This window comes from Pelodiscus sinensis, chromosome 1 (genome assembly GCF_052426305.1).
Source record: "Pelodiscus sinensis isolate ZL-2025 chromosome 1, ASM5242630v1, whole genome shotgun sequence".
Lineage (NCBI taxonomy): Eukaryota > Metazoa > Chordata > Testudines > Trionychidae > Pelodiscus > Pelodiscus sinensis.
Window position 1 is genome coordinate 128,187,844 of NC_143052.1, and position 16,981 is coordinate 128,204,824.

General features: G+C 43.6%; 1 protein-coding gene across 13 annotated transcripts in view; it reads right to left on the bottom strand.

Annotated features, from left to right (window-relative positions):
- TSPAN11 (tetraspanin 11) overlaps window positions 1-16,981 on the bottom strand; it is a 202,058-nt gene that overhangs the window by 171,986 nt on the left and 13,091 nt on the right. For all 13 annotated transcript variants that reach the window (XR_016347306.1, XR_016347303.1, XR_016347305.1 and 10 more), the window contains exon 2: window positions 783-880. Coding sequence is in view for 7 of the 13 variants with exons in the window: in XM_075900427.2 (XP_075756542.1) it covers window positions 783-869 (87 nt within the window). In the remaining 6 variants the exon portion in view is untranslated. The remainder of the gene's footprint in view (window positions 1-782; window positions 881-16,981) is intronic.

Consider the following 16,981-nt stretch of genomic DNA (forward strand, 5'->3'; position numbering starts at 1 on the left):
AAGTGCCTCAATTACTTGGTATCCAATTTGAAGCACCTTCCTCTCTTCCCCCATCAACTAGTGACCCAAAAGCTGTTCTCCAAGCACAACATAAAACTGAATTAAAATGTGATGTCCAAAAGGATGTAGAAGACATTATGAAAAAGATTAAAATATCATTGTAGATTACTAATGTCTTCTCCAATCTTGTTTCCAGAAACAAGAGGAACTTAACATGAACATCCAAACCATTTAAGTCTTCTAGCAAGACTGTCCTTCTAATACTAGAAGCTTAAAGAGGATTTTCAAAGAACTTTTCTTTCTTGTGGTGTAGTGAATTGTCCTTTATTAACACCCCCAGTCTTCACACTATCAGATATAATTTGCAGTTCATTAGTTTTCAGACACAGCTTTTTAACATCTTTTTCCAAAGAAATCAATATAAGAACCACTAAATCTTTTGATCTACTCAACTCCAAATAGAAGATTCTAAAGCTTGAACAGCTGTTAATATTAAATATAATGATGTACTAAGGGATAAAGTGAACAGAGGCAATATGTAAGGAGCATGAAAAGTCTCCAAGTAAGCCATGGCTGAAAATGATTCTGAAAATAGTAAGGAAACAAGGGAAGCTGTTCATTTAACTCCATAATTTTCAGGTCCTGTGGAATCAGGAAATACATGCTTTTCTACACCCTCTCCTTCCTTTTGCAACCACTTGTTAGAAGGCATTTTTATCAAGATGAACAGAGCATAAAGAAATACCGGTAATTCTGCAGAATTACCAAGAAGTCACACTTACCCAGAAGAAGAAATTAAACACAAACAAGAGATATTTCAGATAAACAGTCATCCAGTCATCTTGCTCGGCTTTGTTAAAATGGGACATTGTTGGAGTTCCTAGAAACAAACAAACAAACAAACGATAAGTGTACACACCCTACATTTTCAAACTGATTATTCCTCCCCCCAAAACCCTCAGACACATCCTTTTGTTCTAGAACAGAATGTAAGGTAAAGTTCTACACTGAAAACTGACTTTAAAATAGCATTATGAGGCCAGGTTTTGATGATTTTTAGATCAAATATGCTCAATTTGCAAATTAAAAAAGGTATGTTTTCTGACTTCCAATCCTGTAAATTCACATTGACTTCAGTGTCAAGCTGGGTTCTTTTCTTTTTGTCAGCTTCACCACTAACTGTCTGCATACAAATCTTCATCGGCTCCCATTGTTCTCAGCAACATATGTAAAATGTCCACTGAATTAAAAGAACTGTAATTACATTATAATTCTATTATCTGACTTTCCTTTATCCAAAACCCCCAGTTATCCAAATCTGTAGCATGGTCCCCCATGTAGCCCTATTTTAGTTGATAGGGCTTCTGGTTATCCACATATCCAAAATTTTGGATGTCCCCAGGGCACTCGGATAATGGAGATTACTGTATTAGGAATTCAGTCATGAGATTCGTTACTGATAGATGGGAAGGACTGGAATCTAGGTGCATCCCTCTGAGAGTGCTGGGTCTACATGGTGAATAAGTGTAAAATACAACGAAAACAAATTAAAGTCAGAAGGTTGAGATGCAGGAAGAATTTGTGGAAAGATCAATCAGGTTAAATAATATCTACTGGGCTAGATAGATAAGAAGAATTGATGTTCCTAGGTAAAGACTTTGTTAATTGGAAGCTCAGGACTGAAAGAATCCATGATTTAATTTAATCACACTCAGAAATCCCTTTAGACAACTCAAAAACCATAAATGACAACAGGCAAATGTCAAGTCAAGGTTCATTTTTATAAACTACACAAAACACTCCAGTATAGTATATAAATGTCTGAATTAAGATTATCCAAATAACCAATTGCACCATGCTCAATTTTCCTTCTAATTTTTTCCATCCATGTGTGGAATACATTTTGTTATATTCACTGAGGTACGTGTGAATGTGCTCCACCAGTAGAAACACATGCTGCCAGCTGTGGGCACTCTTAATCAGCTGGGTGACACTTGAATCTCTCCTGGGTGGCTGCCCAAGCTCTCAGTTTACAGGGAATATTGACCACACTAGAAACAAATTCTGAGACAACTGTATCTATTCCTTACACAGCTTCATCTTGTTTCAGGAATATCTCCAGCCTAAAAAAGCTTTCAGAGAATGTGGATCACCAGGAAATTTAAAAAGCTTGATCACTCTGAAACTTTTGTGTGATTTGTCCAAAGCTTTCTAGAAACTTTTTTTGCAAGGATAAGATCTGGCATGAGAACTCCAACATGGATTGGTTTCATTCTGAGGAGATCAAGAGGTATTAAAAAATTAGGTTTACAAGAGGAGGGTAATGGACTAAAATAATAGGAGGAATTTTCACTTCTCCAGACTGTCTGCATTTTTAGAAAGTTATACACAATGTATTGTAGTGTATATCAACAAAATGTGAGTTAGAGGAGTGGTATATGTACCCAGATAGCACTTAGAGGTCTTCTGAAAGTATATCCACTCATCTAGTTATTTGCCTAGTTTTACCAAAAGGCTACATAAAAAGCACTAGTAAAGTCAGTACAAAGTAAGTTTCATACATACAGTGACTTGTTATACTGCTCTATATACTAAATGTAATTACAATGTTTATATTCTAGTTGATTTGTTTTATAATTATTTTTACCATATAAGTAAGCAATTTTTCAGTAATTGCATGCTGTGACACTAGTATTTTTATTTCTGTCTTTGTAAGCAACTAGTTTTTATGTGAGGCGAAACTTGAGAATATGCAAGAAAAGTCAAACTCCCAAAAGAGGTACAGTAGTCTGGAAAGAGTCAGAGTAAGGATGTTAAATTGCGGTTTATTGACTAATCGAGTAGACAATGGAATTTCCATTGACTACAGGAAACCCCAAATTGCAACCGCCAGAGTTGCAACCTCCCGCATTTACAACTATTTTTTGAAGTGCAGAAGGGCTCAAAACCACCCAACATACGTTCTTGGCCTGCTTTTACGACGGCATACGGCGCCTATCATCAATGAGGGCTCAAGTTACGATGTCTCCAACTTGCGACGCTTCCCCAGGAACCAATCGCGTCACAAGTCATGGGTCGCCTGTACTCGACTAGTCGATAGGCACGTCCAAATTCCTCTTTTCAAGTGTACATTTCAAAACAGGCAGCCAGGAGTCAGTGGGACTTTCCCAGTGGAGGCTCTTGTGCATTTCAAAGCCATGGAGCCCAGAGTCAGCTGGGGACTCCCCAGCTGACCCCGGGTTCCGCTGAAATGCTGCTCAGAACCCAGGGTCAGCTGGGGAAATGCCGCGCAGAATCCGGAGTCAGCTGGGGAGACCCTGAAATGCCGCAGGGAGCCCGGGATCGGTTGGGGAGTCCCCAGCTGACCCCAGGCTCCATGGTGCTGCCCCTTTGAAACACAGAGGTGGAGATGGAGTCCCCAACTGACCCCAGGTTCTGGAGAAATGTCACTCGCAACCCAGGGTTAGCTGGGGAGTCCCCAGCTGACCCTGGATTCCATGGTGCTTCAGCGTTTTAAAGGAGCAGCGCTGCACAGCTGAGCCACGGATCAGCTGTGCAGCAGCTGCTGCTTTGAAGTACCCCTCCTCCCCGGCCCCCTTTGCTGTTTCTATATCATAGGGGCAGCAAGGAGGGGGAGGGGGGAAAGTCGACTAGTCAACAGACTATCTGATAAGCAAATGCTTACCGGATAGTCAACTAGTCCTTAACATCCCTAGTTGAGAGCCAGCAGGTTAGGTAATACTACCCAGTAAGCATTACCTAGTAAGGTTAACCAGATGCCCATTCACATCCTAAATAGGAACTGGTCTTGTATTTTTATTAATAAATTCAAAGATACAATATGCATCTGGCATCAAAATAGAGGAAATAGTTAAGACTTAGAGGAATGGATTAGGCAAACAGACTCAAAGGTGGAATATGAAATTAATGTAGAATAATGTGCATAGGTAGAAATGATTCCCAAGGTAAATACAGTTTTACATTACAACAAATGAATTAATGAGGCAGAGGAACAGGCACCGGGTGTACTGGCAAACTGAAACATTACATTTTTGGTCAACTGTGTAAAGTACTACTACTACTACTACTAGTAGTAGTAGTAGTAAAGAAGTCAACCAAGTAGGGAATACTAGCTGGACTTGCCCAGCGTTGCCTGGGAAACCAGAAGAACAAATTGTAGGAAATTTAGGAAAGGAGGGGACCCTGAGCTGATGGCTCCTGGCCCACACCTGACCCTGTGAGAGCAGCAGGACCCTCCTCCCTGCAGGACCGAGCAGCCAGCCCCCAGGAGAACAGTACACAGTCATGTGGCCAGTAGCAAGGGGACTTCTCTTTCCAAGGTTGGCTCAGGGATCCACCCGCCCTGCCTTGGCAAGCAAAAGCTCAGAGCTCACATCTAACCCTGACGTCTGGAACCAGACACAGAAGAGCCCCACTCACAATACGAAGAGCAGCCGGCTGGTTTCACAGCAGTGAAACGCACTGAAGGTTTAACCCAGCCCCTCCGCCCTGTGCTGCAGCAGGCACACGGATTCCTTATGCTCGGATAAGCCCAGCGAGCTGAGCAGAAAGGCTGCCGGCTTTGGTTTTGGTTTCCGGGGGGAGGGGCAGAGGGGCTAGCAGGTGGGGAGCAACCCCAGGTAGAGGGAAGGTTATACACAGGAGGGGTGCCCCAGATCATGCCCGGGGCTGCAGGTGCCGCGGGGGGCAGGGCGGGTGCCCGAGCCATTGTGAGCATGGGGGTGGGGGCACTGAGTGCCGGGGGGAGGGTCAGTTATGTAACCTCGCAGGCGGGAGGGGGTTAGTCCTGGGAGGCTACACACAGGGGGGCGCCCCAGCTCGCGCCCGGGGCCTTAAGTGCCGCGGGGGGCAGAGCGGGACCCCGATCGGGTCCAAAAAAAACCTTAAAACCTTCTCCTGGAGGAAAGGTTAACCCATGCAAAGTTTGGTTGCGGGAGCTCTTATAATGTCCAAGTTATTAGTGCAGAAACTTACAAACATTCTCCTTTATATATTAGATAGGGTGGTACTTGGACAGATGTGGTGGAAGAAAATCAGATTCTCTGTCTATGTGGGGCACAAGGTGGCAGTTAGGGAGGTGGCGGGGAAGGGGAGGATGGTGGCAGTGTGCAAAAGAGCCAGCCCTGCTCCCCCTTCCTCCTCCTCTCTCTATCCCCCACTTGTGCCTGGCCCAGCACCAGTTTTAACCATCAGCGCCCTTTTCCACGCCGACATCCCTACTGGCGTCCCTTCTCTCCCCAGGTCCACCTGCCCGCCGGTTTGCACGCAGGCTGAGGCATGCCTGCGCTGTGAGGGCAGTCCTCCACGCGCTGCCTCTGCACAAGCGCCACAGGCCCAGAACAGCAGCAGCCTAGGAGCACATTGCCACCAGCGGAGTTAGTGCCGGTAGGGGCGGGGGAGGGGAGGACGGGGGCCCCCGTCACACCCTCCCACCGTACCTTAAAAACCTTCTCCTGGAGGAAAGGTTATCCCACGCAAAGTTTGGTAGCGCTAACTCTTATAGTGTCCAAGTTATTAGAGCACAAACAGTCTCCTTTATATATTAGATTATATAAATCCAAGGATATTGTGCTATCACTGGGAGCATGTGATTTTTCACAGCACTGATTAAATTGTATTTGAAATTGTCCATTTCTGACCCTTCAAAGCAGAAGACAGTAAAAATAAGTCAAATAAATTGATAAGTGGAAAGGATGGATTTACAGATAAGACAAGATTGTAAAACAATGGAGGGAATACTTTATCGTGAAAAGGGGGCAGGATTAAGGTAGTTAAAAGAGTATAACATTGAACCTGATGATACTGAAGAAAACAGAAATAGAGGAAACGGGTTTAAATGAAGAGGCATTCTTGATAAGCAGAATTTAAAATTGTATTATTTTAAAAGAGAATAGCTAAAATGAACTTCTACAGAGGTAGTGGAGTCAAGTGGTAATAATGTATTTAAGCAAAAATTGGATGACTATCTCGAATTTGATAAATTCTATTTTGAAAGTGATTATGTAAAAATTACACCTTCCTACTCAACAGATCTGCTCTGTGTTTATTCAAAGTCACATCTATTTACATGGAACATAAAAATAAGTTTTTACAACTTTTATTCCTGTTTTCCCTGCAGAGCCCACACAATTCAGAAAGGGAACATGGATTCTGTTCCTTCTTGTGCATCATCGGCAAAGTTGCTGAGAAAGATTTAGTCAGTTACACCTGGGCAATGGATTGGAACTGAGGCTACTGGGTAAATTTCTACGGACTGTGTTATACAAGTCAGAAAAGCTTATGATAATTGTTCCTTTTGGCCTTAAAATGTAAAAGTGAATCCTGGCTCCACTGAAGTCAATTACTTTTGCCACTGACTTCGCTGGGGCCAGAATTTCATACAAGGAATCTATGAAGCTCCATTAACACCTCATACAGAGGTGTCACAAGAGGGAAACAATTGAAGACAATGGAATTGCACAGGTGTGTAACGAATGTCAGAATTTGGCCTCCAAAGCTTTTATGTACAGTGATAGTTAGGGATATGAAAGTGGAACCGTGTAAACAGTTAACTGATGAGCCTGGGCTCATCGATTAATGTTCTCAGTTACACATAGGCTCCTGGTATACGAGGGGAGCTGGCTTAAAAGCTAGCTCCCAGCAGGCAATGACTCTCAAGGAGCTGCCTGCCATCCCATGCTGCTGCCTTCCATACAGACGCAGTCGCGTGGGGTGGCAGGCGGAAGCTGGCTCCCCTCATGTACTGGCTCCCCCGCATGTAACCGTTGAAGTCTCCATTACACAGTTACTTATTTACTCTTATTTTAACATCCCTAGTGATAGTTGAGAAATAACCCACATTCAACCTCAGAACGTACATTGAGTGGATAGTCAAAATCCTCCCACAACTAGAAATCACTAGTTTATGTATGGGAAAACTGGATTTAGAAAATTGTGATGGTCATAGTCACGTTCTATAAAACCAGGATTAAAAGTAGGGATGTTAAAATGCAGGTAACCTGCTAACCGCGTAACTGGTGAAAATTTTCAGCTGTTACCTGGTTACATGTACCTTCAACACGAAGCGGCAGCCAACTCCCTGGGAGCCAGCTTTTGCATACCAGCTCCCACCTGTTGCCCCATGCTGCCGCATCTAACCGTTTGGATAACAGAAACTCATACTTATTGGTTACCTGTTTAAACTGCTACACTGGTACATCTCAAATTAGAACTCAATCCTAATTGATTTAATTTGCTTCTATTTGAGTCCAAAAATCACTTCCACTAGCTGAAATTTGAAACTGTTACAGAGTGAGCCTGTTTAGCTCACTACATAGATTGTAAATTATTAAGAGCAAGGAGTGTCTTTGTTGCTTTGTGTTTGTTCAGCACCTAATACAATGAGGTCCTGCTCCACGACTGAGGTTTCTAGACACTAACACAATACAAATAAGGTCCCAAATAACAGTATGCTTTATAGTTTCTTCCCTTTCTATATTACTGGAGGGGAGATTCTAAAATGTAACCCTTGTCAGTTATCCTTAAAACACAGGAATATGAAAACTGATCCTACGAAAATTAACACAATCCCTTCCCTTTCATCCTTCAGTGAATGAATATTCCAACTGATGTACAGAAACTGAAAATTAAAATCCTTGCTTATTACTGAAGTTGCTAATGACACATCCTTTATCTTTGAAAATGCTTCATTTCCTTTATCTGGAAGTAAATATTTCCTGTAAAGACACTTCAACGAATTAGGTATTTCAATCAAAACTGATTAAACACTTCTATCCTCTCTCAATCTTTGCTATTTATCATTCGACTTATCACTTCACAGCCATGTTTTTTGAATCTCAGCAAACACTCGGCTTGGGTTCAATTTGCATCATAATAAAAAACACAAACCAAACTGCCCCTTTCTATCCAATCTACATGCTGCAAAAAATCCAAGCTTGTTAAAAATCTGAAAGTTCCTCAACACTCACCCCAATATTCACAAGCAAAGAGGAAATAGTCTATTAAAAGTGATGTTTTTCGTAAGGTGATCTGTCAAATACAATTTATTTTTTTCTTAGTTTCCACTTGGAAATGGAAGTGAAATAAGCCAAAGCACATTAGGAAATGTTAGTGCATAGAAGGGGTTTCACAGACATTTAATGCATGGCATGCTAGGGCACTGTAGATTTACATTGCAGTTTGCCACGTACTAACAGAAAATCCAGACATGCCTTGAGCTCAAAAGAAAGTTAAATCACATTGAACATTTGACTTTGTAAAAAACTGCCCTCTTCCAATCAGAGCCACACGTAGGATGAAATTCAGCCCCTTGTAAAGGGCATATACCTAAAGCAAACACACCACTTAAGTCTTCAAAAAAAGGTCTTGCATGGTTTTACATAGGTCACTGGTTAGCCTTCTCTTCTCAGTTAAGAGGGTGCATTTTAGGCCTTCAAATGCCACTGCAGAACTGCTCAGCAGGGTCTGACTTGGTGGTCAGAGTAGAGTAGGGGTCAGATATCACACCAAGGCTATGTCTACACTGGCAGGTTATTGCGCAAAATGGCCGTTCTTCCGGAAAGCGTCCACACTGCCCACCCGCTCTTGCGCAAGAAGATTTACAGTATGGTGTGGTAAGAGAGGGCTTCTTGCACAAGAGCTACGCTCTTTTTTAACAGGTGTAAGCCCTCTTGCGCAGGAGCTCTTGCACAAGAGGCCAGTGTGGAGGCTCCGCAGGGATTTCTTGTGCAAGAAAGCCCTATGGCTAAAAGGGCCATCAGAGCTTTCTTGTGCAAGAGAGCGTCCACACTGCCATGGGCGCTCTTGCGCAAAAGCACAACTTGCACAGGGCAATATGGATGTTTTCTTGCGTAAGACTTCTTGCACAAGAACCCTTGCGCAACATGTTGTTGAGCAAGAAGCTGCCAGTGTAGACACAGCCCAAGTGTCACAGCTAAGTTACAGTTAGAAGTCACACCAAGGGTCAAGGGGGATGGAGGGAGGGTCAGTAAAAGGAGGCAGGACAAGGAAGAAGAAACAGGAACAAGGGGTGGTACAAAGAATAAGGAGCAGAAACCAGTGGAGGAGGCAAGAACCTGGTCTCAGAGGTCTGGCCAACAGCAGGCTTAGCAATTAATTGCTCAGACAAGAGGTATGGCATGAACAAGACGCTTGATGCTAAATGGTATCGTATCAACTGCTAGTCAGGTGAACTCTGCATAGGGGGCACAAATCCTCTGTTTGTGGGTAGTCAGCAGCAGTTTCCTTGTCTAGACTTGCAGTGTGGTGGTGGGACACAGAGGGTAGGCTTGGCAAACCTAAGGGACCTGAAATGCAGGACACTGCCACCGAATCAGGCTGAGTTTTGAAAGTGAGGTTTGACTATATCCTCTAGTGATAGGAGCTTCCCAAAGTGATGGCCCAAGCAGTCTCTCTGTTGCAACGTTGCGTCACAACATTCTTTCCCCAAGCACAGAAAAAGCACTTGGATCTTCCAAAATGCATATATGTCAGGGGATGGTGGGCATGGGACAGGCTTCTTTTGACAGAAATTAGTGCCTTTACAAGTGTATTTTAATGCTGTGCAAACGACAGCTTGAGAATTTTGCTTGCTTTCAGGGTCATCTCCAGTTTAAATAAGGAATCTACTACTTGGTAATAAATATTTAGTATTGGTTTCTAAATTTTCCAAATCTTCAGCAAAGAGGGGGGAAAAAAAATCACATAGAAAAGGTTCCACTGTAAAGTGAAAGTCCCAAACCACTTCACTGCATTTCAGCTCCACTTATAGGCACAGACTAACCAGTAAACACCTATTTAACAATGACCTTAGGCATGCTTGAACCCTATTGATGTTTGAGTCCCATTGACTAAAACAGGATTTAAACATATATAAAATTACTGTGCAGCTAGGGTAATGTCAAAAAAGATTACAGATTACTCTGCTACAGCATTATGGAATAAAACAAGTGGGATTTACTTTTATAATCAGAGTCAATGGACACTAATTGGCCAATTTCATGTAGGCCAAAGGGTGTCTGGAGGAGGAACTTAAATGTGGCGGTAGGAGCTTAAGGATCAATTTAGGGAAAGTGTTTCATACATAAAAGGTGAAGTGGTAGAAAGCATGAAGACATTTCTGGGAGAATCAGACAGGAAATCAAGACTAGAAACCTTGAGGGGTCACAGGATGAAGTGATAAAACAGAAGGTCAGCTAAGTGGGAGAAAAGAGTTGTGGAGGACTCTGAAAGACAGCACAAGAAACAAACTGGATTTTGAGGAGAAGGAGCCACCAGTGGAAGGATTCAAAGGGCAGGGCAGAATTTCAGACAGACAGAAGAGAAGTACAATCGGTGTCAAGGAGCCAGAGAGAAAGAAACTGAAGTACTCAGATCAGTGGATGATAAGGGCTCAAAACCAAGGGTGCCATTTGGGGGGGACGGGCTAGAGGGGTCAGTAGTTCCCTCTGAAGTTTGAACCCTGGATATAAAATGTGAGGTCTGCTTAAAGTACATGCCCTCGTCCCAGAGGCAGCTCTTAACTGCAAGGGAGTTTGTGCTGCTCCCAGCTTTGCCTTTGAAAGAGGCAGGGTGATTAACTTAACAAAAGGCTTTGTTATTCAAGTAATTGAAGGTTTCTTAGAGCACTATCAAAACATTGCAGGGTACTCCACTTAAGATAGGGGGAAAAAAGATCTGCATTTGGACACTTCAGTTAAATTTCTCATAAATGTTCTCGAAAAAGCGCTAAATAGTGAGGTGGCAAAATTTGCAGATCATACAAAATTACTCAAAATAGTTAAGTCCAAAGCTGACTGCAAAGAGTTACAAAGGGATCTCACAAACCTAGGTGACTGGGCAACAGAAGGGCATATGGAATTCAGTGTTGATAAGTGCAAAGTAATGCATGTGGGAAAATATAATCCCAACACTGCATACAAAAATGATAGGGTCTAAAATAGCTGTTACCACTCAGGAAAGAGGTCTTGGAATCATTGTGGATAGTTCTCTGAAAACATCTGCTCAATGTGCAGTGACATCCTAAAAAGCTACCAGACTATTGGGAGCCATTAGGAAAGGAATAGATAACACAACAGAAAATACAATATTGACTCTATATAGAGTCATGATTTGTCCGCACTTTGAATACTTCATGCAGATCTGGTCACCCCAGCCGAAAAAGATATATTGTATTTGGAAAAGGTACAAAAAGGGCAACAGAAAGGATTAGGGGTAAGAAACAGCTTCCATCTGAGGGAAGATTAACAACGGGACTTTTCAGCTTGTAAAATATATGACTAAAGGGATCCGAGGAGGGTATGATAGAGGTCTTTAAAAAAAATAAATAAAAAAAAAAATCATGGATGGTGTGGAAAAAGAGAATAAGGAAATGTTATTTATTCCTTCACTAACATAACACAAGAAGCTCACCCAATGACATTTATAAGCAGCAGATTTAAAAAAACAAACAAACAAACAACATTACTATTTCTTCAGTGTTGACCTGTGGAACTGTTTGCCATGACATGGTGGAATGACCCATGCTATAACAGGGTTCCAATACAAACAAAATAAGTTCAAGGAGGCTCCTAGCCAAGATGGTGTTCCTACATTCTCTTTGCCAGAAGCTAGGAATGGGGAACAGGGAATGGATCATTTGATGACTGCCTCTTCTGTTCATGCCTTCTGAAGCACCTGGCATTGGCCACTGTTGGAAGACTGGATATTGGGCTAGATGGATCATTGGTCTGATCCAGTAAGGCCATTCTGGTGTTATTATATAGAGCCCAAATATAGCTGCTCCCTGTGAGGCTGATGACATTCTAAGAGGTTTGAAGCAAATGTATTTCCCTGAAGTCTGGAAGGTTTCATATGATTCTAGAATATTCTGGACCTTTGTAGGACATTAGTGAAAATGAATCCACATGCAGAGTTCCTAAAACATTTTACTTCAAATTTTCTCATCTGTAACCAACAACAAAAACAGCACGCTGGTGCTCCCTCTCCAAACATCTACCTAGGTCGCCAGCTCCTAAATTAGGACCTGCTTGTGGAGATGGTGCTTCATTCAAACTTTTGCACCATAAAGAGATGCCACTGGTTGGCTTTTTTACAGTGTAGCAGAAGGAGCAGCATGTGTAAACCATATTTCTTGAAGAGTAGCGTGAACTATTGGTGCCAAACTACATCAGTGTAAACACAGCCCTGAAGAAACAACTTCTGAGGAAACTTTTTAGAGGCTAGTTAGTTAAAGAGCAACCACAGTCCTTATTAACTATCTAGTCATTCAGTTCTCTCCACATCTGCTCAGATTTCTGGACACATCTAGTTCAGAGTAGGCACACTCAGAAGCTTAACAATTATTAATGTAGCCACTCTCACATTAAGAGTATATCTCTTTATTAGCCGAGTCACTTGGTTTTGTTCCTTGTGCTTACAGATTTCAGTTAATATTTTCTGGCCATAAGAAAAATTAACACAAGGACATTTAGAGAGGTAAAATAAAGCTGTCGTGAAAGTGCAGATCCATCGAGAATATGACACTGTCCCATTCCTTTACTTCATGGCATGGTTAGGCTCAAATTATCTGGAATGACACTAGTCTGGGCTGAATAAAGGAAAAGGTGAGTTCATCTACAACATAGAATACTGATAGATAGCCACTGTAAAGGGTTGGGAAATTTTATGGTAACAGGGAAGAAGATGTTCAAGGGCTTGAAAAGAAAAATAACAGAATATTTTGGAGTTGTCTTGTGACGCGAGTAATTTTTTTTTTTTTTTAAACTGAGCCAAATATCGCTGTCACTTCAATGTGGGTAGAATGTAGCATGTTGTCTGTCTCTCTCTCATTTTCAAGGTCTCAGTGAAAGAGACCAAACACTCTGCTTTCATGATACATGCAGTTTTGCAAGACAGTTAGAAAACCAAGATGTGGGCCTTAATCCAACAGAGCACTTCACTAGGTGTGCTAAAAGTGAATGCTTAAGTGTTCTGCTCAATTACTGAGGCATACCAGGCAAAGAGGTGCTTCTTGCAATGCTTTCTGAAAGAGGCCAGGTTCATACTTAATGATATTTCCAGTAGCACAGATGGGCTACAGAGAAGGCTCATTTAATGACTTAAGTAAAGGATCCTGCAACGGAAGAAAAGTAGTTTTCAAATAAAGTTCATACCCTTGATTCTTAAGTTTTTGGAACATAACCCCACAACTGCCTAATTACCGTATATACTCGAGTATAAGCCGAGTTTTTCAGCACAGTTTTTGTGCTGAAAAATGCCCCCCTCGGCTTATACTCGAGTCAGCATCTCGAGAACTGAGGCGGGCGGGCTCAGCGCGTCTCTGCCGCCGGCCGGGTCTAGCCGCGTGAGCCCGGAGCTCCGGCCCCGTTAACCGAGGCACTCGGGGCGGGGGGGCGCTGCCAGGAGCGGGCTGGGCTCCATGTGTCGGGGGCCGTCGCTGCACGGGGCGCTCGGAGCCTCTGCCGGCCGCTTGGGTTGCGGGTGCGCCTGCACGTGCTGCTCGGAGCCAGCGGCCTCGCCCCGGGTCTAGCCGCGTGAGCCCGGAGCTCCGGCCCCGGTAACCGAGGCGCTCGGGGCGGGGGGCGCTGCCGGGAGCGGGCTGGGCTCCGTGTGTCGGGGGCCGTCGCTACGCGGGGCGCTCGGAGCCTCTGCCGGCCGCTTGGGTTGCGGGTGCGCCCGCACGTGCTGCTCGGAGCCAGCGGCCTCGCCCCGGGTCTAGCCGCGTGAGCTGGTGCTGGGTGCTTTCTTGCAGGCGGCCCTTCAGGGGCTCATTGGATTGGTGGGAGGACTTTGAGGACTGTGTTGTGATCTTCTAATATTTAACATTACCGGTATTTATTTATTTATTTCTCCTACCAAGAAATCTTAAGCACTTGCACTGAATTTGTCCTAAAAGGTAAAACCCTGCATGTAAAGTTTATTGTCCAGTGAGATCTATTAGATGATCATTAATTAATATACAATCTCTCTCAACTTATGACGCTGAGCTGTATACTCCTTACACAATATGTGGAATACAGGGGATGGAGTGGGTGGATTCTATAAGGAGTGGGGCTTATGAGAAGTAAGAGGGGTCAAAAAGGAGGGACGGGGCCTGGCGCCCCCCATCCTAAAAATTCTTTTTTTTATCCTGTTAGAAATGGATCCCAATATTGGTACTTCTAATCCTGGACCAAAACAAAAACGCAGGTCATACGAAGCTGGTTTAAAACTTAAGGTTGTGTCAAGAGCAGAAGAAAGCAATAACAGTATTGCAATTTAGTGTTGACGAAAAACAAGTAAGGGAGTGGCGGAAAATGAAAGCTGACTTGGAAAAGATTCCAAAGGCAAAAAAAGCTCGACGTGGTTTAATGACTTCATATGGGGCTCTAGAGACTGAATTGCATAAATGGGTTATGGAGTGTCGTCAAAATGATTACTGTGTAACACGCATGGGAATTCGCTTACGTGCCCTTCAAATGGCTAAAGATGACAAATTTAAAGCACCAGGCATTGAAAATTTTGTTGCATCAGCAGGATGGTGTACCCGCTTCATGAATAGGTTTGCCCTATGTTTGCGGCAAAGAACGAAGATTTCACAGAAGCTGCCAAAAGACCTTGATGAAAAAGTGGTGTCATTCCATTCATTCATCATAAAACAAAGATCCATAACTATGACCTGGGAGATATTGGGAATATGGATGAAACGCCTATGACCTTTGATCTTCCAAGCAACAGAACTGTGGCAAGTTTGGGAGACAAAACTATTTTACTAAGAACCACAGGAAATGAAAAAAACCATTTCACAGTTGTTCTGTCATGTTTGGCTAATGGAACTAAGCTGCGGCCTGTCATTATTTTTAAAAAGAAAGACCTTGCCTAAAAAGGTCAAATTCCCACCACGAATTATAGTGCGTGCACATATTAAAGGCTGGATGGATGAAGACAGAACAAAAAAATGGCTGGAAGAAATTTGGAACGGACGACCAGGAGCAACCTTAAAGAAAAAACCATCATTGCTAGTTTGGGATATGTTCAGAGCCCACACATCTGATGACATAAAAAAATTGGCAAAGTCTTCTCAAGTTACTTTGGCAGTTATTCCAGGTGGGCTTACATCTGTATTGCAGCCCCTAGATGTGTGTTTAAATAAACCTTTCAAAGACCGTGTGCGAAAGATGTGGCATGAATGGATGTCATCTGGTCAAGCTCGACTGACAAAAGTTGGAAATCTGAGGAAGCCAGACATAGAATTGATAGCACAGTGGGTTCGTGATGCATGGGAAGAGATTCCAGAGGACCTGGTACAACGCGCCTTCAAGAAATGTGGCATTAGTAATGCTATGGATGGCAGTGAAGACAGCGCTTTGTATGAGAACGACAGCAGTGATGGTGATGACTGTGAACTCAGTGATGATGACAATGTCTATGCTGATAACCTCACACCAGCTGAAGCTCTGTTTAGACATACAGATGATGAGGAGGAGAACTCCAGTTTTGAAGGATTTTAGCTCTTGTGTGTTAGCTTGGTTGCTGATTGAGCTAAGGTTGTTGTACTTTTAAAGTTATGGTATTTTTGATACCATATTGTTTTTGTTGACCCCCTTTTGCACTTATAGAGCTAGGTTATTGTTTTTCTTTGAAATAAATATTCATGTAATTTTATTGGTATCTATCTTCATTTTTTACATTTACCAGTAGCTGCCTCATTTCCTACCCTAGGCTTATACTCGAGTCAATATTTTTTCCCAGTTCTTTGGGGTAAAATTAGGTGCCCCGGCTTATATTCGGGTCGACTTATACTCGAGTATATACGGTAGACCGATTTTACAAAGCATCCTTTAAATTTAAGGGCAGCCTTGCCTCAAAATGATGAGCTTGATTCTCTCACTTCGTTGACTTTAATGGATTTGATCCTGATTTTGAGTGGAGTTACACAGATGTAAATCTAGAGTTTGATTCTTGTAGTCCAGGACACTCTCATCTGGCAACATTTGTGGCCCGGATGACTACTGATATTGCTAGATCAGAGAGCCCCAGTAGCAGAGGGTGCCGTGGCAGGCAGAGCAGCAGAGCCCGCAGCCAGCAGGGCATTAGGAAGCAAATCCTGTGGGGCCACCGAAGCTCAGTGGTGCAGCAAAGCCAGTGGGACCAGGGAGAGGAGTCCAGTGAGGAGGTTGGTGCCCGCCTCCCTCTCCCGCCCCCGCCCCCCCCCGGCACGGTCTGGCAAACTCCTTTGTCCATGACCGGTCAGGTCCCGAGGGTGCTGGACCAAGAAGATCCAACCTGTAGACAACAAAATCTTTTGATATATAGATATATATAGATATAGATATATATATATATATATATATATATACACACACACACACACACACACACACACACACACACACACACACACACAAACTCCAGTTGTCCAGCATCCAGTGGTCCGGCACTCCTGCTAGTCCGGCACCACCTGGAACCCGGAAGTGCTCCAGGCAGCTGGACAATTGGAGCTGCTCTGCCCCAGGCTTCCAGGAGTCAGCCGCTGGTCAGTTTTAGCAGCGGCTGACTTGGGGATGCCTGGGGCAGAGCAGCTGGGGTGCTGGGTTGGTCCAGTAGCACCGCCCCTTCGGAGCTGCGGGACCAACCCAGCAGCACCCCAGCTGCTCTGCCCCAGGTGTCCCCAAGTCAGCTGCTGCTGAAACTGACCAGCGGCTGACTTCTGGAAGCCTGGGGCAGTGCAGCTCGGGTCCTGCCAGGTTGGTCCCGCAGCGCCGCCCCCATCCCTCCCACCCCACGCCCCTCATAGCCCCCCCTTCCGATAATCAGGCATATCTGATAATCCGGCACCCCCTGGGTCCTAAAGCTTCCGATAATCTGGCATTTTACTGTATGTAAGTTCTTCTCTCATTTTTTCAGGCAATACACTTCAGTCATATTTGATTAAGATAAATCTGACTTTTCACTCCTAAAAACTTCTAAATTATACATAAAC